The 25,958-nt window shown below is 37.1% G+C and overlaps 1 protein-coding gene across 5 annotated transcripts in view; it reads left to right on the forward strand.

The window, feature by feature from the left end:
* RALGPS2 (Ral GEF with PH domain and SH3 binding motif 2) overlaps positions 1–25,958 on the forward strand; it is a 110,141-nt gene that overhangs the window by 13,133 nt on the left and 71,050 nt on the right. For 4 of the 5 annotated variants that reach the window (XM_051624778.1, XM_051624775.1, XM_051624779.1 and 1 more), the window contains exons 2-5: positions 10,328–10,459; positions 12,623–12,730; positions 21,227–21,277; positions 24,037–24,120. In XM_051624778.1, coding sequence (XP_051480738.1) covers positions 10,403–10,459; positions 12,623–12,730; positions 21,227–21,277; positions 24,037–24,120 — 300 coding nt within the window. In that variant the 5' untranslated portion in view covers positions 10,328–10,402. Of the gene's footprint in view, positions 1–9,461; positions 9,578–10,327; positions 10,460–12,622; positions 12,731–21,226; positions 21,278–24,036; positions 24,121–25,958 lie in introns of those variants that run through there. The other variant, XM_051624776.1, reaches the window with a different exon arrangement.

The raw sequence follows: 25,958 nt of genomic DNA on the forward strand, positions 1-25,958 counted from the left end.
GTAGTGAGAGGACAAGGGGTAATGGTTTTAAACTGAAAGAGGGTAGATTTAGGTTAGACGTTAGGAAGAAATTATTTACTGTGAGGGTGGTGAGACCCTGGAACAGGTTGCCCAGGGAGGTTGTGGATGCCCCGTTCCTGGAGATTTTAAAGGGCAGGTTGGATGGGGCTTTGAGCAACCTGGTCTAGTAGAAGGTGTCCCTGTCCATGCAGGGGGGTTGGAACTAGATGATCTTATGGGTCCTTTCCAACCTATGCCATTCAATCATTCTATGGTTTTGGTAATCCTAGATAGGAAAGCAAAACATTTTGTAATCAGTTTGCTAAGATGAGAAATGCTAGCTGAAGTAGCAATTTATAGTGGTTTTTTTGGAAGGTGGCAATCTGTGAACTTTTTAAAGATACAGTTAACATTACTGAGTAGTTATATAACAATGGTTTTTGTATTCCTAATTGTGATATCCTGCCATCTCATGGTGTGGACTTTCTTGTCTTAATAGCATTCTAGTTTAACTTTTTATCAGCTAAAAGATAGACACAAAGATGAACATAATTTTCTTTTTAGTTAAATGAACTTTTAAACAGCATGATTTCCTTAAGAAGAAATAATGTTATCAGCTGTAGAACAGTAGATTTACATTCAAAACACCATTCTCCTCCAAATGTATTACAACTATATTGTACGCAGGCTATCTCTGTCATTGCTCTTGTACCCAAGTTTTCAGCTTATGTGTCACTGCATTTAAATTTTTAATGCGTGCGTCCATTGGTTTTCCAGAAATGGACACAGCTGAAGGATATGTTTGAATAATAATTATCCAGTCATCCACTGAATATCTCAAATATCCCAGTAGAATTTGGGTAGGCTGCCACTTGTGAACTTTGCTGAGTTCTTAGTGGTGGAATAATCTTTAAAATCCTGCTTGACAGACTGTATCAAAAGCATACTGGAATCCTGGGGAGGTGGGGGAAGGTAAGTGAGCTGGACTTGACTCCTAGATACTGAAGAGACCAGTAAATGCTGTTAATTGGTCAGTAGTTGCTATGTTCTTGGCATGGGATTCCCCATGCTTTCTGTGAGATCTAGAAGAAAATGCTTGTGTTTACTTTGAACATGTTTAGCTGTTCTCCTACAGCCTTTCTGTACCTGTCAAACCATGCATTCCAGTTGACATGATGTGTACACCAGCATCTTGTGCTTGTACTTTTTTAATGCCAGTAAACTGTGTCTTGGTTTTTGTTCTCCTTTCCTGATTTGTTGATTATGTTGCCACTAAATCCAGTGTAGAGCAAAATGATGTAGCACCTTTTTATCAATTATTTTTGCATTCTTCATATGAAGCCTGGCTCATAAACAGAAAAGCATGTCTCTACCTTCTTAGGAAGTAATTTGAGAAATTATTTGATTTCCTTGGTCCCTGGTTAGTTTAAAGCTGTCATGTGTGCTGTAACTGACTTCACCATATATCATTCCCCTGCAGTTTGTCATCTGTTTTGTAACAAGAATTTGAGGCTTTGCTGTTACTTCCATTAGAGGTACAAAACTGTTTTGCATAGCTGGTCCTTGTGCTTTGCTAGCTGTGCTCTTCAAAGTAATGGTTGTGCTACATCTCATTGTCTTTTTGCTGCCTTTTGGAAAACATTGCATTCTACATCAATTATATGAGTTCTACAAACTGTAGATATTTATTATGTCATTCCTTCTTTCAAGCAGATCCTTTCATCAATAATGTAGATGCATGGCTTAGGAATAGCTCCAGCAGGGCTCTTATTTTTACTGTCCATTTACCTGAAATTACATTTAAGTTTTTTGGTGATTCAGCTGTTGTCAGTGTACAAGAAGTAAGGTGGACAGACCAGAATTTCAGGCCTTCAAATAAATTATTGTCTGCCTCAGATGTCTAAAGAGACAAGTTATCCCTGCAGTCTGCTGTAGGTTTCTGTTCAGATAACAAGAAAAATGTCTGATAACACCTTATAACTACCTTCCTTCACAAAAGTGTTCAGTTTAAATTATTTCAGTTGAAGTGAACATATGCTTGGTCTCCAATTTCAGGCACGTTGAGGAGGTCATTGACATTTGGTTTGGCCAGCTGACAAATCCTCTGTGCATTTATCTGCTGGTTCTTGAACATTTAAAACAAAGGTTCTAATATCCTTTTGGTTTGTTGAAGTCCTGGATTTGTGTGAATTAATGTGAAATTGCTCAGTTTCTCTTACCATGTTTTCTTAGGCAGATACTTTTGTGGTCAGCAGTTACTGACTGGTCTTGGGTGAAGAAAAGTATTTAATACTAAGCTGTTGGTATTTGGGTCTTTACCAGCTGTATCATAGTTGCATGATTCACTGCGATTTTTACAAAGGGAGTTAGAAATTTGGAAAAATGTGGATTCTTGGATGGATAAATAACTGCTTTGTGTATTGTTTGCTTCTAGAAGTTGGATATACTAAGCTTGACACACTTAATGCAAGGGATAGTGGCACAGGCAGAAAATTACTCTCTTCCCCAAATATCTATTGTGTTTCCACATAATATTAATCATACTAAATACAGGCAATTCATATGCTGTTAGCATTTTTCCTGTTAGCACCATTTCCTTAGCAACGGTGGAAGCTTCCATATAGATGATGTTAAAAAACAATTATAGAGAACATTGTTAGAATGTTGTCATCACAGCTGTTAATTGATAGGACTGTACTCAGTGAAAGCTGAATTTTAAAACAGACTGGTATTGTGTGTCATGTTTAAGAAAGAGCTTCATTGTCTATTAATGACTTAAAAAAAAATACAGTAAAATGTTCTCTCAACAGTATTTTCTTCTTCCTGAATGAGAAATTCAGGCATTCAATGTGGAAGGAGTTTTGCCTTCTTTTTCTTATATATAAATCTTTTTTGTCTTCATGTACAAAGAAAGTGTGCTGTTGAGGCAGGTGTATGTACAGCATCTTTAATTCTTTGGATTTCAGTTCTGAGTGAAGGTATGTAACCCACATGGATCCATTTGTGGATTGTTACAGTGATTTTCCTCATTCGTCTTCTGCTGGAATTTTTAACGTTGCCTTATTTAAAGTAAAAAAAAAACCAACCCAAAGAATATGAAAAGAGCTTCTAGAGACTTTTCACAGTGACCATGTTGTGATACTTTTGCTGATAAGCAGTCTATAGTAGTTCTTCCCTATTCATGTGTTGTTTGTATTATTCAGAAATGAGCCAAAAGTGTGGGTCTGAGTACCTATGAAAAGAATATTTGGATCCTGAAGTTTATGCAAGCACTCTCTTAGGAATTACTTTTCTGTTCACAATGTTGTCCACCAATGTGTTCTTTTCAGTTCCAGTGAACTGTGCCTGCACATCTAATGCATAACACAAATATTTGGCAAACTGAGCATCAGTTAGTCAACCTGACATCAATGGTTTACTACTCCTCTTGTTTGCAAACAAAACTGATAGCTACATGGCAATGTGGGTGGGGGTCTTGGAAAAGCCAATTGTGGGAAGGTTGTCATCTAATAGAGTTGCCTAATTAATTAGAAGTATGTGTTTTCAGTCTAAATCATTCTTCTTGATTTTCTTTGCCTGCTTTTTACTTCTTATTAAAGGAGATAAATATCAGTAGTTCCTATATTTCAAAAATGTCTCTTGCGTTAAGATTTCTCCTGTCTTGTGTGTTTAGGGTGAGGAGGGATCCTCCTCTAGGTCCTGGCTGAGCAAGCCTGGATATTTTTTCTTCAGATATTTGAAGAAATGTTGCTCAAACAGGCTAAATTGTTGGTAGGCTTGAATTCTGGAGAGGGATGGAGGAGGGCAAAACCTTATTACACTCGATGTACTTTGTGTTCTAAAGTGGTTTTTTTTCCCCTAAAGCTTACCCTTTTGCTGTATGGAAAAACAAATTATACATCATAACTTCAGATGTCAGGTCATTTTTGACAGCAGTACTAAAATAATAGAGCAATGTTGGTTCTAAAAAACCTGCAAAACAGAGTAGAGGCTTCTCTGAAGTGAGAAGCTCTGGGAACCTGATGATTTGTAAGCAGTTTGTGAGCAGAAACCTCTTCAGGTCTTGTGCAGTTAAATTATTTACTCAGTGAACCTACATTTTGTCTTTTAATGCTCAAACTCTGCTGGAGAAACCTTCTGTTAGAAGAAAGCAAACCACTTACAACCCCAGGCTAAATTTAAGTAGCATGTACACATGCTCACATTTTTGTCTTACTCCATTTGTTGCCTGCGATGCTGCTTTCCTTCTGCTTGATTCATGCCTGCATTGTGTGAGGGCCAGGATCTGCTACAGCTTGCAGCTGTGTACTGATGCTAGTGCTAAAATGTGTTGCCTTGTGCTACGGTATCTACCACTTAACTCCAGGGTATGAGTCAGCCTGCTTTTGGATGGTGTAAGTCAGAACGGTAAGGATCTCCCATCTATTTGTGTGTAATTCATTTAAAAAACCTTCATTTTTGAGCTGAACTTCTTGTTGTTGCAAGTTGATTAGAAACAGAGCTGATAGTTTGATTTTTTTGTAATTGGATTTGGTAAACAAAAATAGCTTGTGCTCTGGAGAGGAATATTCTCCTGGATTTTTGAGTTGTTTTCTTTATCTCGTCTGAGGAAATGAAAGCTATGAGTTGTACCAGTTCTTGAGATTGAAGAGGAGAGCACCATGAAGAAGGGATCTTGATAGCTGGAAACTGAGTAATGGGATGGAGCCTTACTATGTATTACCTTAATGTTACCTATCTCTTTCTTTTCCCTCTCCCCCACACCCCCCTCCCACAGTCAGAGAATGAGCAATAAGTTGACTTTGTTGTCCAGAATGTGAGTGTACACATGATAGTGAAAGTGCTCTGTGGGTTGTGTCTGCTTAAAAAGAATAATTTTACTTGACTGTTTGTCCTGGTAAAGCCTTTTCTAGGGTAAGAGAATCTAAATTAAGGACTATATTTACATGAAGCTTTTTTAAATCTTTGCTGTCAAACCTACTGAAACAATTTTTTTGTTTGTTGCTGTTCTATGGCTTCTAATTTTATCTATCTTTGAGATGAAACAGCTGATAGTGCTGTGACTGTTGTGCAACAGATGCTTAGGGAAATAGTGAATGTGTGACATAATTTGAGTGATTGAGTTCTATGAGAAGGAGTATAGAATTGCTTTGAGTTTGTAGCAGGACTAATGGAACCAACAAAAAGGAGGAGTCTGTGTTACTGGGATAGCTTTACTGCTGATGCAGGCACCATATGACACAATCGCTTTCAGAAGGCACTTTCGACTTCAGTAGTTAATGTGGTTTTTTTGCTTTCAGTACTGCTTTCTGGAAGCTGTTTAAGAACCTGATTGCTGCATTCTGGTTTTGAGCATAAATTTACGTTTTGTTAATACCCCTAGCTTGTCCTCCTGATATTTAAACATGGCAAGCATATCCTCATGCAAATGTCAGTTCGTTAGCATAAGCAAGCTGAAGTCTCCTGGTTTCTCCTGCAGTGGAGTCTTCAGTGAACCTGTAAGCTATTCTCTGAATGTTTCATTCAAAACCAGGTGACCAGAACCACACAAGGACTCTTGTGAAATGTTTTGAAGGTAGTGTTTGACCATAATTAATGTAAACATCTTGTTCTCATGTGGCTAGTCATGCTGACAGCATTGGTGGCAGTCATTTCTAAGTGATGTGCTGAAATTCATAGCAGGAATTTTACAGGAATCAACCCAAATGATCCGTTAATGATTGACTTTTATTTTTAATTCTTCTGTTTATCAGATAGTTTAATTTTCCTGTATATGTTGCTTTCCTGTATTTCCAAATGTTTTATCATCCTAATATTTGTACCAATGATGCATATTTAATAACTTTAATAATCTCTTCCTACTCTAATATTGTGTTGTTCTGTTGCTGTTTTCATCATGTCTCTACCCCATTCATGTCTTCAGCTTATCAAATACTTTGCCAAGATTCATGTGTCTGACTGGAGATTTTGTAGTATGTGAAATTTTAGGTCTGGGATTTTATTATCTTCAGTGATAAATTTCCTGCAGGAGGATGGTGTTATATCAAGTTGCTTGAGCTTTTATTTCATCTCTATTGTGGAAGTTTCTATTTTTATCAGTTTTGTTATCTTGCACTACCTCAATATTTTCATGCTTACTGAAAACTGATATAAAGCTTGTGCTTAGGTGGCTTTCATTTCTCTTTTTTGAATGCTGTGTACATACTCTCTTTATTCTTCCAGTGCCTTAATGTGGTTGGGTTTTTAGTTTTGGTGGTTTGGATATAAAACTGAAGAATAGAGTTTGGAAGGTGCAATCCTGTTTAACCTTGGTAAAATCTTTCATGATTGGATGGACATTCTTTGACCTTCACTTTGACCAGACACTTTGCTGACTTTCTGCTTGATTGTGGGGCTTTTGTGTGTGTTGGTTTTTTGTTTTAGTATGGGGTGTGTTTTGGCTTTTTTAATATTTGGTTTTGTGTACATGTCTAAGCATTGAAGGGCTCAGATCCAGAATTAGAATTCAGTCAGTGGCTTCAAGATTTCACTGAAGTGTCTTGAGGTCCTGTTGTGGAACACTTGAATCTAGCTAGGCTATACTATGCTTGGGGGAGTAAAGATTGCGTGAAGCCAAATACGCTTCATTTCCTCTTTTAGAAAGAAATAGCTTTTTTGGTACCATTTGTGAAAATTCCAGTGAGTTTCCACAAACTCAGAATCTCAGGTTGAGTGTGTTGGGATCCATTTCTTTAATGCCTACTGTTCTTTGGTCCTCAAAGTCTTTGGGAATGACTCTGCATTCGTAGGTCATCATAATCCATGCAAGGCACTTCTGTTTTCTTCATGGTGATCTGTGATCAAACAAATGAGGCTTTGTTCTGACATCATGAATAAGAAAAAGGAGGAAGTTGGTCACTGTGACTCTTGAGCTACTAATAAAATTGTACAGTGGCTGTGTTTCCCCAAAGCTTTTCCTGTTCTGGACAGGAAATTTTTAATGTAATTTTAAGGTCATCTTTTAAGATGCTGTTTGAACAATATTTTTTTGGGATAGTGTTTGACCTAAGTTGAGACAAGAATATTCTTGGATTGTGCTGTGGAAGGGAGTCAGGCTTAAGTGTCCTGTTGAGCATGTGTCAAGAGTCCCAATACTCTCTGATTAGGTTCTTCTAGATTTTTCTGGACATGGAGGGTGTAATGTTTAATATTAAAAATTTACTATTTGAAGATAGTTCATGTTACAGAGGATTTCTGGTTTAGCGAAATGGTACAGAACATACTGAAATCACAATACAAATGCAAGTTAAACTTAGCAAGATGTAGCAGTTGCCATCTACAGTTCAAACACAGTGTTGGCATGATCCCCATTGCTGGGCTCTTGAATATACTCACTGTTACAATGTTGGGTGTCCCCAGTTGCCAGGAAGGAATAGGTGGGTTGAAGGCAGCTGAAGCCTGCTGCTCCCTTTGAAGTTCTGTTGTTACTTAGTTTTTGTACACTGTTGGGCTGAGCCACATATCTGCTCCCCATGCTGGTTTAGCTAACTCAGGGAGACTTCACTTTTTTTAATGAACTCGGGGAGAAACATTTACACCACTAGTTGATTCACTCAACTGTATCTAGTCAGTTGATCTGCTCAACTGACATAGCTCTTTATCTAAAACAAAGGCCACCCTCTGGTCCGCTTTGTGCTGAGATAAAGTCAGCTTCTCTGCAGCAGCTGTGGTCCCTCAAATCCTGCATTATTCCCCAAGCTTCATGGGCACGTTGCCCTTGCTCATCTCTACTGAGCTGCCTTCTCTTTGGGGGTTTATAGATGGGTCTCTGTAGTGGCATGATCATCAAATACAGCCTAGGGTGAAGTTGCAGAAAAACTCAGATTCCATGAGGACAGCAGACCCTGCTTAGTCTAGACACTTACATTCTTTGGGTATGATAGATCTTGTTATCAGTATTTTTACTTTTACTGTACCGTATGTATGACATGAAGATGTAGGAAGATACCATGCAGGTTTCAAATGGGCATAAATTCATGCTTAAGTATTTTATATGTTGTCCAAAACGCTTTCAATTCCACGTTCAATGCATTTCTGAGCACGAAGGCATTTATTAAATTGAAGAGGAGAAACAGACTGAAAGTTCAAATTTCTCAGTGTAATTCAGTTTTAGTAATTGGATATACAGAGCACGCAGTGAAAACAAATGTGTGACTCACTATTGCAGTGTGGTGGCAGTTGTTTCACATACCAGTTGTGCTGCTCTGAACAGCTCTCCTGTTGATCATTTTCTGATATTGCTGTTTACTGCTTATTTTTGTGTTGAGCAGAAGGGTAATAGAGCAAGCAAATGATTTAATGATTCCACTGTTAGAATTTTTTCAATATTTTTCTTAAATAATAGACTGGTTAGGTTGTTGCTGTGACTTTCCATTGTTAAAGGAGTGGTGATGTTCTCATGTCTAATGTAATGTTTAAAAGTACATTTAAAATGTTGCAAATTCTGGAACTTTTAAAGTTGATAAATGCTAGTTTATAGCAGTTAAGTACTAATTCTGCCCCTTATTGTATCTCCAGGAAGTGAGAAAAAAGTATAAATATATTTAAACATAACACTGCAGTGCAGCAATAGGTAAAAATTAATGTTGTGCAGACAGCTTTGTTATGATCCAGAGAAGATTAAAATGGAACAAGAGTACCATTTTGAACATGAAACTGGTTCTGGAGATGTGATGCCTCTGTCCTCTGGTGTCACTATATAAATGAAAATTACGGTGCATCGAAATTTTATTTCCTTGCTTTTCAGTTCAGTAAATTAAAAGGCTATAGGAAAGAGGCATTGGAGAGCTGAGCATTTGTAAATATTCCACATGAGACAATCTGAAATTTAGTTGGGATAGAAAACAACAGGACAGCAGTGACAGTTGCAAGCCAAAGATGAGGTATATTTTTCCCCTTTGTATGATCTGTTAGTATAATACACTTAAATTTTTGCTGGTGTTTTTAGTGGAGGAAACACAAGCTTAATTATAGTGTATGCTCTGGGAGTATAATGCTAAAATGAAATGTAGTATTTTCTGCCCTGTGAATGAGGCAGTTCCATCAGGTTTTGTTTTTTTAAAAAAACAAAACAAAACATACAACAAGAAAGCATAGCATGTAAATGGCTGTTCTGAACTGCAGAAGTACAACTCATTGTAAGGCAGATAGGGACTATTAATACTCAAAAACACGTAGAAGCTCTAGTGCTTGGCTGAAATCTGCAAAGTGGCTCTCAGTTGTTTTCCTTTCTGTATTGCATTTCTACAATGACACTTTAAAGTTACTGCTTTTTTTTTTTTTGAGGATATTTGATTATCTGGCATATCTGGTTTAGGTCACTTGGAGGTAGATCTTTTTGGATTGCCTTATTTTGTTTATTTCATTATGTGGAGTTCTTAAGTATAAGGTGCTGTGGTACTATTTTGTCATGTGGTATTAGTTATTTGTCACTTTCTCTATTTGCAGATTATGTAACAGTTCTGAGTTAAACTACAAACAGTGAATTTTGTGAATAACAGCAAATTCAGGAACAGTAACACCTGTTAAAAATACACAAGTATGAGAACTGATTTATAATCTTTTTCACACTAGAGGGCACTAACATCTCATGAAATTTAAGCCCAAACTCATTTTCATTCTCTTAAGTATTGCATAGTTTTGCTGGTTTTTACTGGAATACAAAAGTTTCCTTTTATTTGCATCCTTTTCTCTGTAGAAATGAAAACTAAAAATAATAGTATTGTTGCAAGGATGCATCAAAACATAGTGTATGGAGTTTTCCTTTGTGTAGTGTTTTTCCTCACAAAACAATAATTTGGGTAATGTGTGGGAAGAAAGTAAATTGCACTTGTGCACTTACATTGCTTTTAATGTGGTAGTTTTCACCTGAAGCTGGTGAATAGGCATATAAAATAGGGAACTTTTTTTATGACAGTTATCTTACAGAATTGACATCTGGAATATACTTTTTAAAGTTGGTAATCAAAGAAGAAGAATCAGAACTTCACTGATGTTGCAGGCCCAACTTTAACGTGTAAATTTACATATTGATACCTCACATATAGAAAATCATGTGGAAAAGAGTATGAAAGTCTATATTGCCAGTAATTCTATATTGCTAGATTGCTTCAATTGTTTGTCTTATGGTGTTTTTAAACTGGTAAATTTGGAATGTGTGTGTATATCTAAAGTTTGGACCTCAAAGTGGTGTAGCCATTTTGGAAGTACTTTGTTTTTCTAATGGATTTTAGATACTGGATTTTGTTTGAAATAAAATGGCTTCTGATTATTCTTTTGCTCTTTGTAGGAATGATTATTCAGTTGCCTTGGAGATGATCCTGCTGCTGTAAATGTAGGGCTGAAGATTGATGGTGTGGGCAGTATGGACCTAATGAACGGGCAGTCAAGCAGTGTTAATATTGCAGCTACTACTTCAGAGGTAAGCATTACAAAACTCAGTTATTGCATATTTAAGAACATAAGTACTCAATTTCTTCAAAAGGCACCAAAAGGGAAGTTTTTATCTTCACAGAGCTGGTCCACAGGTTCTTGTTTAGTTTGTTGGTTCCATATGCCCCAGTTTAGATGTAAATAGTTTAAAAGTTCTGACCTTTCTATACCAAAATAAAGCATGAGCTGGTATTTAGAGCCTTGCCATAGCCAAAGCTGCCTCTTTTTATGTTCGCTTCCATCACATCTAGTCAAGGAAGCTTTTCTTTTCAAGTTTTAACAATAGATGTTCTTAGTGCAATAAGCTGGGCTGGCAAAGCCTGTGGGAAATGTTCTGTCAAAGAACAGAACATTTCCCACATTTGTGTGTCTAGGGGCAAGTCTGACACAGTAACACTGGGGTAAGAGTTCCCTTTGTTTCTAGGGCTATATTCAGGCATTGGTACAGGTCCCTTCCTGTCTGCCAGAGTTTCTGTCCTCTGTAAGTGAACATCTGAGTATGAGTCACCAGCCAAGCCATGGAGGTTGGCCTCCTATGCTCATGTCTCTTGTTTTGAAGTTAGTACAGTTTTGTGTTTGTCATCTACTTGTGAAGGAAAAGAAGGGTGGGGTGAATTTAGTACCAGAAATTTTGGTGTTTTTCTTTCTTTCTTTTTTTTTTTTTTGCTAGGATTATGTGAGGAGTTTTTGAGAGTTGTGACTGATTCCTAAATTCTTAGCAATGTTTGAGGGTTTGCAAAACCTGGTTGCTGGTTTCTTGTTTTCTTGTTGGTTTTTTTTCCAAAACTCTTGAAAATCACTCCCTTTTCAAGTTTTTATTGGTTTTTTTTGTGTTAATGCCTTGTAGTACTGAAGTGAAGGGAGCTGCAAGTCAGCCTTCAGTGTGTGTTGAGTGATCTTTCCAGAGGCACTATTTGTCATCTTTAGGGTGACTTGAATATATACTTTGGCTTGTAGAGGTGTGCAGTGCTAACCCAAGTTTTCTGCTCAGGGGAGTCAGTTACTGTATTGCTGATGCTTGTTGTTTTTATTGCTCTTGCTCTCTCATCTGAATATAGAGGATTTTTGGTTTATTTTTAATTTTTCATTCTTCATTTGCTTAAAATACAAGGTAGACAAGAACTGTAGGAAGTCAGTAGTGATGTGGGAAGAGGGAGGACTTGTAATGGAACTATTTCTTTAAGAATGCTGATTACTGAAAATGCCTGTCTGGTTTGGAGTTTTTGGTAGTGTTTTCAAAGTCAGGTTTTTCAGAGATGGTACTGTTAGAAGAACCTAACTAAAACAGGACACTATTATTAAATAGGTATGTATTTTCTTCATATGTCCTTATAACAAAAGTGCTTAAAAATGGACAAGAGTTTATTTCAGCTGACTGAATACTCAAGGAGTTGAAGCATTCTTGCTTCTGTGAGTGGGAAGCTAAAGTCAAAATATATAGTGTAGACCTAAAATACTGCACTGTTAGGTTTTCAGGAGAAGACAGACATTAGCACAGTAGAACTATTTACCAGCATCAGTGACTGTGTGCTGCCTTCCAGGTGTTCCTGGAAGTACAGCATAACAGTGCTGAAATTTGGCTTCCACCAAAAGTGATCTGGTGAAGTGCTCATTCATGTGTGTGTTGTGTATATGACCCATAGCCATGGTCTTGAAAACTTGCAACATTAGCAGTAAAATTACACAGAAAGTGCCTTCATGATGTGGGCCACAGTCTGATGTTTTTAGCTTTCTAAGAGTTATCTCCCTGTGAGGGTGGTTGGGATAGAGTGCTTAAGGTTACATCAGTCTCCAGTGTAAGACTAAGCAGGTGTTGGTTTGTACTTAGTGTGACTTGTGAAATTCAGTGTGACTGTATTGTTATTATTACTTTCCTGTGAAGAAACCCCAGAATTTAATTATGCACTGAAACCTAACTGTTGTGTTTTGAGGCACACTTTTGAAATCCATGGAAGTCAGGATGAAAGTCTCTGATTTTAAGAGGTCATTGTCAGGAGAAGGTATGTCCTGTGACTGACTTTTCATTGATAATTTGCCCAGTAGAAAAATTCTGTCAGCAGTGACATTTGAACAGGAATTTGCTTCTGGAAGTGTGAAAACAAAAAAGGGAAGAGAACAAAAATATCATCAGTCTTCTTGTTTGTTTGTGCAGAAGAGTAGCAGCTCTGAATCCTTGAGTGACAAAGGTTCGGCGGAACTGAAGAAGAGCTTTGATGCAGTGGTGTTTGATGTTCTAAAGGTTACACCAGAGGAATATGCCGTAAGTCAGTTCAGCAATTTTTGCTACTTTGTGTGTGAATCTTCTTGGAAAATTTTATTCAGCTTCTCCATTTGTATTTTTTGCTTAACTTCTGTCATCCGTGGGGTTCAAAAATGGATCCTACATTACATTGTTTATGTTCTGTTTAATGTAAAGAGATCTTTTCTGGACTATGCAGTCCAGGCATTTTTCATACTTACGTGTAGCATAGACCAGAGATTCTTAAATCTATATGATGCAGCTTAATTCTGAAATACATATTTTAGTTGCAAGAATATATTTGATCTGTTCTTTTTTTGTTGTTGGTTGGTTTTGGTTTCTTGTTTATTTTTTGGTGTTTTTTTTTTTCTGGAAGTGCTTTAATTTTCAACTGTTAATTCTTTCACCTAAGGATTTTCTTCTTTTGGGTTCAATGGTAAAAAATGACTTTGATATCCTGCAGAACCAAGAGTAAATGAGTAAAAATATTTAATAAAAAATTATTTTTTTACTCTACTTGTAGAGGTTAAGACAACAGATGGTCCCTCTTAGTGAGTCAAGTATGTTACTAGAAAGATTGCTAACAAGCTGTTGCTCTTACTGTATTTCTAATTAAAGTGATGAGATTAACGAGGAGTTGTCCTGTGGAGATTAAGGATACATGGTACTATATATCACAAAATATTCCCATTAAGTTTGCTCTGTTTTTTAATAGTTAATAACTATTTGAATGAATTACTAATGGCTAAATTGATTTTAATGAGGACACTGAAAATTTAAAGCATCTGGATTATGAAACGGTGTTTACACATGAAGTCTTTGGGTAGTTAATGGCATCTATTCCTGACATTCATGTCATGTGGTTTGGGGCTCTTCTTTGCTCTGCTGTCAGGAACCTGCTTTTTATGGGAAGATGTTTTTGGGGCTGGCTATCCTTTCAGTTTTATCTTACCATTTCTTTACAGGAAGGAAACCAAAATACTTCCAGAATCTGGATGATATGTGTAAATTCAAGTGGAATTATGTGTTCAGGCCATAATAGCTACAGGTTCCTTTGAATGGCTTGGCTATTTAGCCAGTGGTGGATGCTGTTGAGCAGCAGAGTAAATCACTTAGTCTCTGTGGAGTTACTGTCACATGCTTCGACAGCAAAATGTACAAAGATGCACAGTGTTCTTACTGTGTTCATATTATTCCTCAAACTAGGTAGAGCTCCACTCACAAACAGGAATCTTTTAATTAAGCATTTCACATTACAATTAAGAACTTACAATTGTGGTTTTGGTTTATACTACCTGGTATACTTTTGCTGTTTTCTCAGTTTTTCGAAAGAAAATATCTTTACTCTTAGTCTTTCCTTTTAAGGCATCTTGTTCTTCATATGGGGTTTCATTTACTGTAAATGAATCTGAAATGTTTTATAGATAGAACTCTGAACAATTGAGCAAAATTGCCAGTAGTCAGTGTTTAGCCCTTTGGCAAAGTTGTAATTAATTTAAATTCTTCTTCAATGCTTCAGTCCACAGCTCTATTTCTTTGCTAATGTTTGGTTCCCCAGGCAAGTTTATCTGCTCTTCAGTAGGGTTTGCTTATTTGAATACTGTCTCATTCTGATCATTCTTACTGAAGGTTGTAGAAATAAGTAAATTTTTCAAAAAAATTGAATACCTTGGAGAAAAAGTACCTTTGACCCTTATGCTGGTTTTATTTTATTGGCTATTTTCTTACTCTGTGTTTTTACTCCTCCCATAACAGAACTATAAAGTGTTCATGTGGATTTCAGTGTCCATGTGCAGACTAGTTGAGTGATGCTTTATGGTCAAGCTCTTGAGGATACCAGCACTGGTGAGAATGCAAAGATATATTAGTAAGGTTTTCATTTATAAAATTGAACCTCTCAGATTGGACATGGATATGCTATGCCATTGCTTTTTCAAAGCATGAGAAACTTCTAGTTTAGTCATAGCTCTTGTAAAACAGATGCAGTGAAGACAACTGACATCTGTGACTTAGTGAAAGCAGAATTCTATTACCAACTGCAAAATGAATGCTGTTTTACAAAACAATTTTATTTGAAGTGGTGAGCTGAGGAGATAAATTGTGTGCTATGTTAAGTACCTTATTCATGGAGAGAAAAGATAGTGTGATAAAGCTGGTAAAACAGCCATAAAAGCAAGCAAGTTGCTGCACAAGAGCTGGCTAGACAGCTGTGTAATTAGTAGTTAGGAAACCCTGTCACAAATGAAAAACACTTCAGTACATACCTAGCATGAAGATGATAGTTAACTAATAAAGTCAACAACAGCATTGGGAAGTTTCATAATGTGCCTTATGATATGTTGCATTTCGATCAGAACGGGTCACTGTGTACAGATGGGACAATTACAGTTATGCTGGAGAAAGAAGTGCAAAAGTGAACGATAATTTAAGTTTGAGAGGTATGAGAAATAGGATTCATGCTAGTGGTTTCCCTGCCAGTATGAAAGGACAGATGTCTTTTCAGTTCCCACTGAAGGCATCATCATTATTTCAAAACTCGATCTCTTTAGGCAGTTAGTGGGTAAGACACAAGTTGGACTACAAAAGCTACTGCTTGTAATCCTGTATTTTCAAGAAGCTGCTTATGAAGCCAAAGAGAAGCCTAACTGTAAATAGTTTTGGTGATTTTATTTCCAGATTCTTCTCTTTGGCAGTCGTGTAATGCTACCCTGAATGCCCAGTTGGTGTGATGTTTCATGTAATGGTCCTTTGTTCAGTCTGGTACTAACTTTCTAGCAAAAGTATGCCAGCCCTACAACGGGTCTAGTTTCAAAAGTATATTGTTGTCATAGTCAAATTGTACTGTTGTTACCAACTGAGTGTTTTAAGTTATTTGTAAAATTGAAGGCTGCTTTAGAAAGGGCCAAGTTACAGCTGAAACAGGTGAGATCTTCAGGCATAGCTGCTGCTATTTCAAATTTATAGATTGCTTTATCACCTTGCAACTTACAAAAACGTTTTCCAGAGGGTGCATTGAATGCCTGCATGTTTCCTATTTTTGGGGAAAAAGAATCCATTCAGTGTGTATGAATTAGGACACTTATTTTCTGCTAAAGATTCTAGGGACAGCTTTCTAGCTGTAACTAATAAGGAGACTGTTTTAAATATCTGCTTCTAGGCTGATCACTACTCACTTCTTTGTTAAACAGCTAAAAGCCACAAAACAAGTTGGTGCCAGGGTTGCCCACTGGTGTCTGGCTTTGCTGATGGAGACGTTCACTGCATGGACAGGGTATACACAGTTGCACTGAATGCTGTCCATTTTTTTTTAAGGAGAAGTGTGGTTTTGAGTGTACAGGGCACAATTTGTGGGGGAGGGATATGTTAATCCTGCAGTGGCAGTAGCAAGGGTTGCTGGTGAGACTGAAATTAAAGGAAAATGCTTTGGGGACATGAGCTCCAAATTAGGATACTGGCAAACCTCAGGTTGAAGAAATATTTATTTTTTGCTTTCCAGTAAATTCTTATTCCTTAGACTGCTACTGTTCAATTATTTGACTGTTTATTACTTTTTGACTCCGTTTTATACTTCAATTTAGCCATGGTGGTGTAAATATTTGAGGTAGAATTAAGGGAAGCGCAGCTGTATAAATCCATTGCTTTTTTTTTTTCCTAACTAGTTATCTAAAAAAGATTCTTTATTCTTTGCCCTGATCTCTGAAAGCACTATGAAGTAAGCTCACACTTAAGATCTGTGTGTTTCTTTCTTTTTGATTCCTGTTAAGTTTTGTCAAGTGGATGTTGGAAAAAGGAGTATTACTTATTTTGGAAACAATACACGAAGCTTATTTTAAAAATGTGTAGACAAAACAAGGAATTTTTCTCAGAGGAGTTCCTCTGACAGTTAAACTTCGAGTTATCTGTGTCTGAACAAAAAGCACAAGAGCGTGTTTTGTAAATGAAGCAGGTCCCAAGAGTTCTGCAACCACACTGTGTGTGTAATAAAACTTCAGAAATAGGTTTTGAGCTGTGTGGGATTCAACAAACTCATTGTTTGCCCCTTTGAACAGAATAATATTAACTTAAACTGGCCCAAGGTTCACCCCAGGAGAACTTTCTCCCTTGTGTTGGAACTCTGGCAGATTCACAGTCCCCTTTGCAAGTTCCTGCACAGCTCCTGGGGTGAGTTGTGCGACGCGGTTCCTGGCAGTGATGTTGGTTTTGGCCTCTCCTGAGGCTGGTTGTCAGTGGATTAGGGAGTCTGAGGTAAGTCTGCCTGCTGAATTGGAGAGCAGTTGGAATATAGTGAAATACTGGGCCCTAGGAGCTTTTGATGAAAAAGGACTTGTGCTTGTATGTGTTCCTGCTAGCTTTGTTTCACAGTAGAATATTAAAAGAATAAGTATGTTCCTAATGAGAGCAAGAAGAAGCACGTGGAGGAACTGTTCATGATAAAAGTTTTCGAGTGGACTTTGTGAGAAAACAAGTAGAGTTTCAACACAGGAACTTCAGTCCCCCTGCGTTCATTTTGGACGGCAGAATTATTCTCCTACTGATGCAGTGCTTAATAGAGGCTTAGCTATTTTTTTCAGTGAGGAGAGGTATTCTGGCAGCCTGGAGAGACAGTGCTAAGCCAAGTTGGAAGGCTTAAATATAATTCCGTCTAAAAGTTCAGATTAAGAAACAATTTATGAAGTGCTGCTTGAACCAACATGGCTTCAAGGAAAATCAGATTATGGCAGCATTCTTCAATAACCAAAATATATTCATTTCATGTTTTTTTCATCTCAGACAGAAACTTAGTTTTTCTTTTCACAATGAGAGTCTCTGTACAGGAGCTCCATGGGAAGTGCACTGTCCTCATGGTAGGTACATGCCAGGAAAAAAGTTGTAGTATAGCAAGTAGCCTGACAGAACGAGTTCGTGCTTGAGAAGGTTTAGGGACTAGAAAGGTGAGATTATAGTCCAGATAAAATGGGAACTTTCACAGAGGGGCATCAAAAGGAGCTCGATGCTGTGGTGTTAACTGCAACTAGAAGTTCTTAAGTTACAGGGTATTACAAAAGGAGATGGTAATGCATATGTGTTCTCAGAAAACAGAGAAGAAATTGGGGAATACTTTAAAGTTTTACTTCACTGAGCTTCTCTATATTCCTTAGCAAAGCACAATGAGATGTAGTTCTTAATACTCTGTTGGTAAAATTTCTAGCCTGACATTTCCTGAGAGAGAGGCAAATTTCTGTATCTATGAAGCTGTGTGTTAGTAAGCTTAGTATTTTGAAGTACTTGGTAACAACTCCGAGGTCTCGGCACACCAGAGAGCTGAAGGATGTTGTTGGAGCAAGGTCTTTCACCTCCATGCAAGAGCTCCAATGGCTGCTCAGGGAAGCAAAATGTTTTCTTTCCAGCTACTGTTCCCTTGCCTTAATCACAAGATTATCATTTACTATTTTAAAAATACAATTTTATCTTCTAGGGTTCCTCAAGTGATTGAGGATTGGGAAATATATGAGTTGTACATTAAAAGTATACCTCTTCTAATAATATTCTAGAATTGTTATCTAGGATCCAGGGTAAACAAACACAAAACTTCCATTCAACTCTTTCACTGCCTGAGCAACAACAAAGTTCTTTATATATATGAGCTCAGCAGACTTCTGGAAAAGTAGAAAATACTATGTTTCCCTGTCCCATCCTCTGTAATCAGGATGCTTATTTAAATTATGAGTAAGAATAAGTTCAAGGTTTTATGCTGCACTTGAGATTTTTTGCTGGGTTGTTTTAAATGTATGTAGCTGACAACTCAAAAACTGGAGAGGTTAAGGTTGGCTTGCTTCATGTAACAAATTGATGTGAACACTTAACATTTCTAGTTTGAATATTAAAACATTAAACCACATTTAGGAGAGGGAGCTATTCAGGAATTTGTATTGGCTGGGTGAAGGAGCTGGAATGAGAAAAGTTAGTGCATTGTTCCTCTTTACTTCAGAAATGAAGTTAGTGGCTGGTTTGTTGGCGTTTAAATTGTCCATGATTTGGTCATAGCAGAAGTTGAGCAATGGCATTTAACATAAATATAAGAAATTCTTTTCCATGTTTTGTAATTTCAAGTTCTATTAATTAGAATGCCAGCCTTTCAGTTTGCTTTATTTTTTATTTAGCAGTGAACAAGCACCCTTCAAATGGCAAAAATTCAATTAAGTGTTAGAGTTAAAAATATGAATAAGTTAAAGTTTAAAAAAATAAAATTGTCAAAAGTACATTGAAACTATTATGTGAGGTGCACTGACACATCTACAAACTCAAATTGCTTGTTATTTATTAGCTTGCCTCTTCTAAATTGTGAACAATTTTTTAAGTGGCTGGAACCTTAATGGAAATCGCCAGCTCTCTAAGAAAGGAACCATGTTTCTTGAACAAGCAGTAATGTGATACAGTGTTACTGAAGAGTGATACAATACATGCAAAAAAAGCCTAGCATCAGTGTGATATTAGAAGAATAGTTTGTCTGTTGAAATGGACTGGGTTATTTTTTTAGTTCTCAGACTTGCTTTTTTTTAATATTGTAATGTACCTCATAGCAGTTTCAAATGTTTTCAGTAATACACATTCGTCTTGAACTTTGGTATATGTGTTTTTTCAGTACTAATGTACCCATTGAATATCCCCACTTAAAAGATAGTAATTTATTTTGAGATTTTGAGTTATAGTAACAATCTTTGTTTCATAAATATTGGGTGTTGATCATGTCTTAAACTAATAGCTTGTTTAGGAGTCACTACTGAAACAAGTAATAGTCTAATTTAGCGGAGGCAGTTCAGGTTGATGAAGAGCTCAAATTCTGGAGGACTGGGAAGAAAGACAACATTTATTTTTAAGCATATTGGCAAGGTGGTTACTTCTGTCACTGTCCAAGGATCCTAGTTCTTTCCCAGATAAGCTGCTCAGGTTAGGAAAATGTGGGAAGTAGCATGGAAAATTACTGGCATTGTCTGTGCACGTGTTCAAAGTGTTTCAAAAGCAAAGTTTTGTTAACCACTATAGTGGTTTTGTTGTCTGGGTACACTTTCACAAATTTGTTTGCCTCCCTTGCCAGGAATGACTTGTTCTGTGACTGCAAGTACTTCCTGTGGCAAGATAAAACTACCCCTCTTAGAAAAAGGCTCCCTGTGAAGACTTCTGCATTTCTGACCTCAATCTAAAACAAATAAACAGCAACAACAAAAACAAATGCTTAAAGAGTCTTTAATTTTAGGAAAATAAAACATTTTTATTCTCCCAAGGATAACTCATGCTCTGGCAGGGGGGTTGGACTCAATCTTTGGAGGTCCCTTTCAACCCCTAATATTCTGTGATTCTGTGATTTATTTATTTTTTATAGGCCTTATAATAAAAGACAAGAATGGTTTCAGTTAGCAAGATTGCATTTCCAGTTTGAAAGGCATCTTTTGTTTTTGGCAAAAGTTTATTATACATATGTTAGTGTAGTTGCTATGCCTGCAAGGGAGTAGAGAAGTTGTGTTGAAGGCAAAGAATATATTTTATGGTCACATTTGATTGTTAGAATTCCTACCTAAAAATAGATTTAGAGGTCAAGGAGATCTGCTACAAATTAGAGAGCTGGTAACCTGTGGTAAAACACAGCACTTCATGCCTCATTAGAATAGGTATTCTCATTAGAGGGGATGCATCTCTTTGCACCTGCTTTTTTTCAACTGGAGCATCCTAGTTAAAAATTTCCTGCAAGGTTGACTTTATCTGAGGAGCTGTTCTGCTATCCAAAAATGGCATTCAATGGAAGTTGCAATTTATGAGAGTCAGAAAGCTGTCAGTGTGTGCTGCAGAGTGTATAAATGGGGAACCAGTGTTTTCAGGGAAATGGGAATAAAGCTCTGCAGCTCACAGCTGAGGAAGCTGAAGATGGTCCCTGGATTCACTGTTAAAAGGGAATTTGTGATAGCTGTGTCAGATGGCACTGGTATTTCTAGGCTACCTACAGACTCTGTGAAAGACATGGTCTCTCGTCCGGATGCATAGGCAGCCAGCAATCCCAACTAGTATGCTTAAAATAAGGCTCTGTGAATATGTTTCAAAGTGCAAAACCTGATCTTTGAGTTGTGAGTTCCTGTTTTCCCTTTTCAAAGCTAAACGCACATCCTGGAATGAAAATGTACTGATTGGTTCTTATGTGGTGGAAGTGAGATGGCTGTATTTGACTGTTCTTGAGCAACTAAAGTTATTTCCTTATATACTTGGATATCTTCCTATACAGTGTTTGTGAGCTCAACCTCTGACTTGCATACTTAAGTGCAGGATTATGCTCCTGAGAATAATTAACTTTTAAAATTTTATTTAAAGTTTGGAGCACTATGGCTGGTTTTGTAGGATGGCTCTGTGGTCGGAGCCAAAACTCTGAAATTAGCTACAAAATGGAAGCTAAATAATAAAAGGAAACAGAACAAGTACAGTTCTCATAAAGTACAGCAGTGGAATGCAAGGTTAATTTTGAGCTTAACTTCTGGTGTGTGTTTATTTCAGGGTCAGATAACACTAATGGATATCCCTGTATTTAAAGCAATTCAGCCAGAGGTAAGTAGTTCATAGGTTTTGTTTTTTAATTAAAATGTAAAAAGTTATGCCAGTGTATAAATTCTATAATTGTAGAGCGTAAGTATGTCAATAAATCTTAATTTTTGTCCCACTCAATGTAGCTCTGAAGCAGATGTTTTATAACACACAAATGTCTGGAGCTAATAGTTTTGTTCAAGAAATGAAGTATTGGTATTTAAATATGTTCAGCTGGTGCTAGAGATGAAGTATCTGGGTTTTAATGTTTCTGAATTGTACACATCTTGATTTGACTATTCTGGTCATAATGCTTTAGGTTTCAGCTCCTGATAACCTCATGTCATGCCTCATCCTGTCCTGTGTTTCTCTAACTGATTTATATCTTTTTTTGGCTGTAAAGGCAACTTGTGTTCAAGATGAGTGTGATCTGTGGATGTGTTAGGATAATATATTATTGCTTTGTGTTCTGTTTTGTTTTTTATAATGCCATATTCCTTTCTGATTGCAGCCTGGCTTGAACTGATGTTTCCAGAATCTTCACAGTGAATTTGTTTATCCTTATTTCTATAGGATTAGCATTTTCTTGTGGGCATTGTTTGTTGCTGTTAAAGGTTTATTTTTCAGTTTGTTGTCCACTCTGTCAGTAGACTGGAAGTCTTCTTCAGCTCGTCAGTCACCTTTAGACTGTCATAAACTATTTTGTTGCTAGCAAGCTTTTGTCATGTTTCTCTTGTGTCATGCTGAAGAATATTTTGCTTCAAGCGGAGAAGCCTGCTGCATCTCTTGGTGCACAAATGATGAAATCAATAATCACAACCCACAAATTTTTTGAAGGCTTTCTTTTGATCTGTGCTTGAAAATGTCATCATTATTTTCTTTCTGGGCATCCTTAGTCATTTTGATTGTCAGAATACATTTATCCTCATCTTCTTCTAATAGGATATACTTTTTTTTTTAAGCTCTTTTCCAAAACTTTAAAGTATTTTGCCCTTTTATCTGATTCTTTTAAATATTTTACTCACATGTGTTTGTGAACTTGTTTTTCTAACGTTAAGCATTACTGCTGTGTAGGGCTCCCCCCTGCCCCTGCGTGCTGAAGCTGAATAAGCTCTGGGTGCTTGATAGAGTTCCTCATCTCTAGTTACACTGAGCTTCAGAGGACTGGCTATCAAAAAATCAATACACCCATTTAACTAGTTGAGTCTGCTTTGCCTGTTACTTTCGCTTCTGTGCAGAGCTTCAAGCATGTATAGAAGAGTCTGACCCTTTGGCCCTGTCATTTTACTTGGGACCCCATATACTCTGGAACTACCTCAGTCCCATACTGTTCTCTTTTCTCTACTGCACCCATGTATTTCCAAATTATCTTAACCCTGCATTTGTTGTGATGTAGTTTTTCTACTCGGTTTCCATGTGACAGCCAATTCTACCTCTTCTCTTGTAGTCAGAGTTCATCATCTTTTTTCCCCTCAAATCTAGGAGTCCCAATCTGCCTGTAACTCTCCCATCCCATTATATGCTTCAGCCCTCTGTCCTATTGCATTCTGCAAATGACTGTTTCAGCTTGTGATCTTACTACAGAGTTTAAGGGGTTTTGAATGAGGAAGAGAAAGGAGAGCTAGTAGAAGAGTGGCTGAGGCAGGTGTGCTTCAGGCAGATGGACCTGGGAGCTGCTGTGCCTTTGAAAGGTTTGTGTAGACCAGTGACCAGTATCACATGTAGCACTGTTAGGGAGTCATTGGGCTGGAGCAAAATGTCGTGACCTTGTAAATAACCTTTGCAGTGCAAGATGACAGATCATTGCCTTTAAACAGCATTTCATCTGTTTAACTTTAATCATGAGGAAAAATACTAAAAACCTGCAGTGATGTTGATGAATTTATTTTTTTTTTAACTTGTAAAACTTAAAATTTCAGTTAATCTTGGTGGGTTATTTTGTATTCTTAATTAGAATTTCAATTTTAAACAGTATGTGATAGTGTTAGTAAGGTAGAATTAAGTCTTTACCTTTTTGTGAGACTGCATGAAAACCCATTTCATTCCAAGATGAGGATGATCATGTCTTATAGCCAGGCTCAGGAATACAGAAATGGTCTTAGGGGAATCTGCTGTGATGTGTTCTGGGGCCTATTTCTGCTGCCTCATTGTTTAGATTTCCTTCTTAAATACCAAAACAGTTATTCTCTGCCAGTCATTTTTTTTTTTCTCTTTCCATTCAGATAGGGAACATCTCAACATTTTTCTGGAGCAGAGGCTTCATTTGTCTTAGTCCTCTGTCAGAACAGGGAGATGTCTTCTTTGAAATAATAATGATAAATATATATACACATATGTATGGTTTGTGTCAAGATTGACTTACTGAGGTGTCATTGACTCAATATTAAAGTAAGTAGACTTCAAATATCTTCAGAAAGCAATTAAAAACAATAGAACATACTGATCTCCCTAGCTCATTCACAATTAAAGCAGAATTTTCAGTGGTAATGAACTGGAACTTGAATTATTTTACTGGTTTCTCAAAAGAGCTAAATTAGTCCCTGATTCAGCAAAAGATGAATTGTAAAAATCTAATAGTTCAAAACAATTTATAAATGACTCTTGTGGAATCACAGTTTACAGAAAAAATTAGAAAAAGTGTAACTATGAATTTGCTGCTTCAATGTATTATTACTGTCTTCAGTTGCTTTGAAACTTTTGAGATTTGTCTCTCTATATGCTCTTGGCTCTGAACACATTATGTAATAACTAAAAAAAATTAATTTATATCCTTGTTCTCCCAGGAGCTGGCAAGCTGTGGCTGGAATAAAAAAGAGAAATACAGTTCTGCACCAAATGCTGTTGATTTCACCAGAAGATTCAATCATGTGAGTTGTTGTTTTTGCCAGTGTCGTTGCATGTACACATTGAAAAAGTCTGGGCAATCAAAAGGTCTGGCATGTTACTCTTATTACTGATCACAGGTGATTACTTGAAAACCTAAAGTATCTGCTATAAGGTGTCACTTGTCTTCAGGATATAAAGAAAGGCCAAAAAAGTACTGAAGAAATAGCTGTTTGTGTGTGTTTTTTAAATTGCAGTTAATGCTGAAACAGGAAAACATCAAGGTTTCCCCCCCCCCTTAATTTTGGCTGTCCTTTGCATAAAGGCAGAATCATAGCTACAGGTTAAAGGCTTACCATTCAGGATTTCTGGAGTAATTAATTAGATACAATTTCTTTCTGTGTTAGTTGAGTTTCTGTTGCTCCTTGCAGATTTTTTTGTTGTCCTTAGAAATATAAGCCTTTTGTCAATATGGCTATCTTTTAAGGTGATTCTGGGCAAATTTTAAAACTTGCAAGCAATTTCCTGTACAAAACTTGTTCATTAACTTTCTATTTGGCATTATTTTTCAGGTAGAGTGTTTGAGAATTGTGGCTTTCTTGCTTAAAAGTGATATGGACACAAATACCATTCCAGATTTGCTTGTCTTATGGTTTAGTTTTTTAATTAAGCTGTAATTCATTCATGTTCTTTCTCTACAGCCATAAAAGTTGGATGTGCCCCTCTGTCAAGAGCCTTCCTAAAGGCTTAAAAAATTTGTTTTCTGTTGACTTGCTCCAGTGAAGACCTATCCATCTGACATGATCTGTCCCTGGTGTTCCTTTTCCCACTAGGTTTCAGAAGTTGTATTGACTGCTACAGAAGATTCCCTTTCTTAGATGCCCATTACTGCTGGTTTCAATGTGTAAAAGAAAGAACATTGCCAGTATTCTGAATTGTCCTTGGGGCACCCCTGAAACAGGAGCGTGTCTTTGTCCTGTCAGTGAGTTTTTGTGGAGTCACCAGTGTAATCATGACAGGCCACTTTTGAGGCTCTATCCACTGATTATCTCCAAATAAATGAAAAAAGTATTTTTTTTAGCAGGCCAGTAAATACTTGAAGCCATTGCATTTAACCATTAAATCACCTGGAAGAGGACAAGTAGCTTCTCTTTCTGTTTTTCACATTGTCAGCATCATCATAGTCATGTATTGCAGTGTTTAGGCTGGATTGTATTAAAAGCCAGAAGATTAGAGGGCATTTCTAGGTGGTCTTTCCTATTTCTTTTTTTCTTATTTGTTTCTGATCTTTAAGTTGTCATTTGAAAAACACTAACATAGAAGCCACAACAGCCTGTAGGAGAAACTCTGCCCTGCAGAGTTGAAGAATAGGTAATAAAGAGGAAACAAGTCCAGCTATTTCACATCTGCTCAGATGTTGGGTTAGTTTGCCTCTAACAGTTTTTTGGGAAACTGCTGCATGCAGCTTTGGTGGCAAGAAGCTCTTCCAGGGTGTTTGCATCAGCCTTTATTCTGGCACCAAAGAAAGTCATTAGTCTTACCTTCGAAGTAGGGTGGGACTGGAGAGAGGAGGCAAAAGGGACAAGTATTGTTTCAGTATCAGGTTCCTATTTACTCATGTTAGTACCTCAACTTTTGACTTCTTGGGACAGTACTTTGGGTAACTTTTGATGTGGTGTGGGCCTATGGTTCCAAATGCACCACTGTGGAGGATTTACTCATCCCAGTAGTATGTTGTATTTAGATTCACCATAGTTTTGGGAGCAGCAAAGCCCAAGGATTCCTATGGAATAGGTCATGGCAGCTGAGAACAAAAAGGACAGTGGAGTAGGTGAATTTCATCATGCTTGCCTTATTTGCCTTCTTGATGTTCAGTTTTTCA

The sequence above is a fragment of the Apus apus genome, chromosome 7 (genome assembly GCF_020740795.1).
Source record: "Apus apus isolate bApuApu2 chromosome 7, bApuApu2.pri.cur, whole genome shotgun sequence".
Taxonomy (NCBI): Eukaryota; Metazoa; Chordata; class Aves; order Apodiformes; family Apodidae; genus Apus; species Apus apus.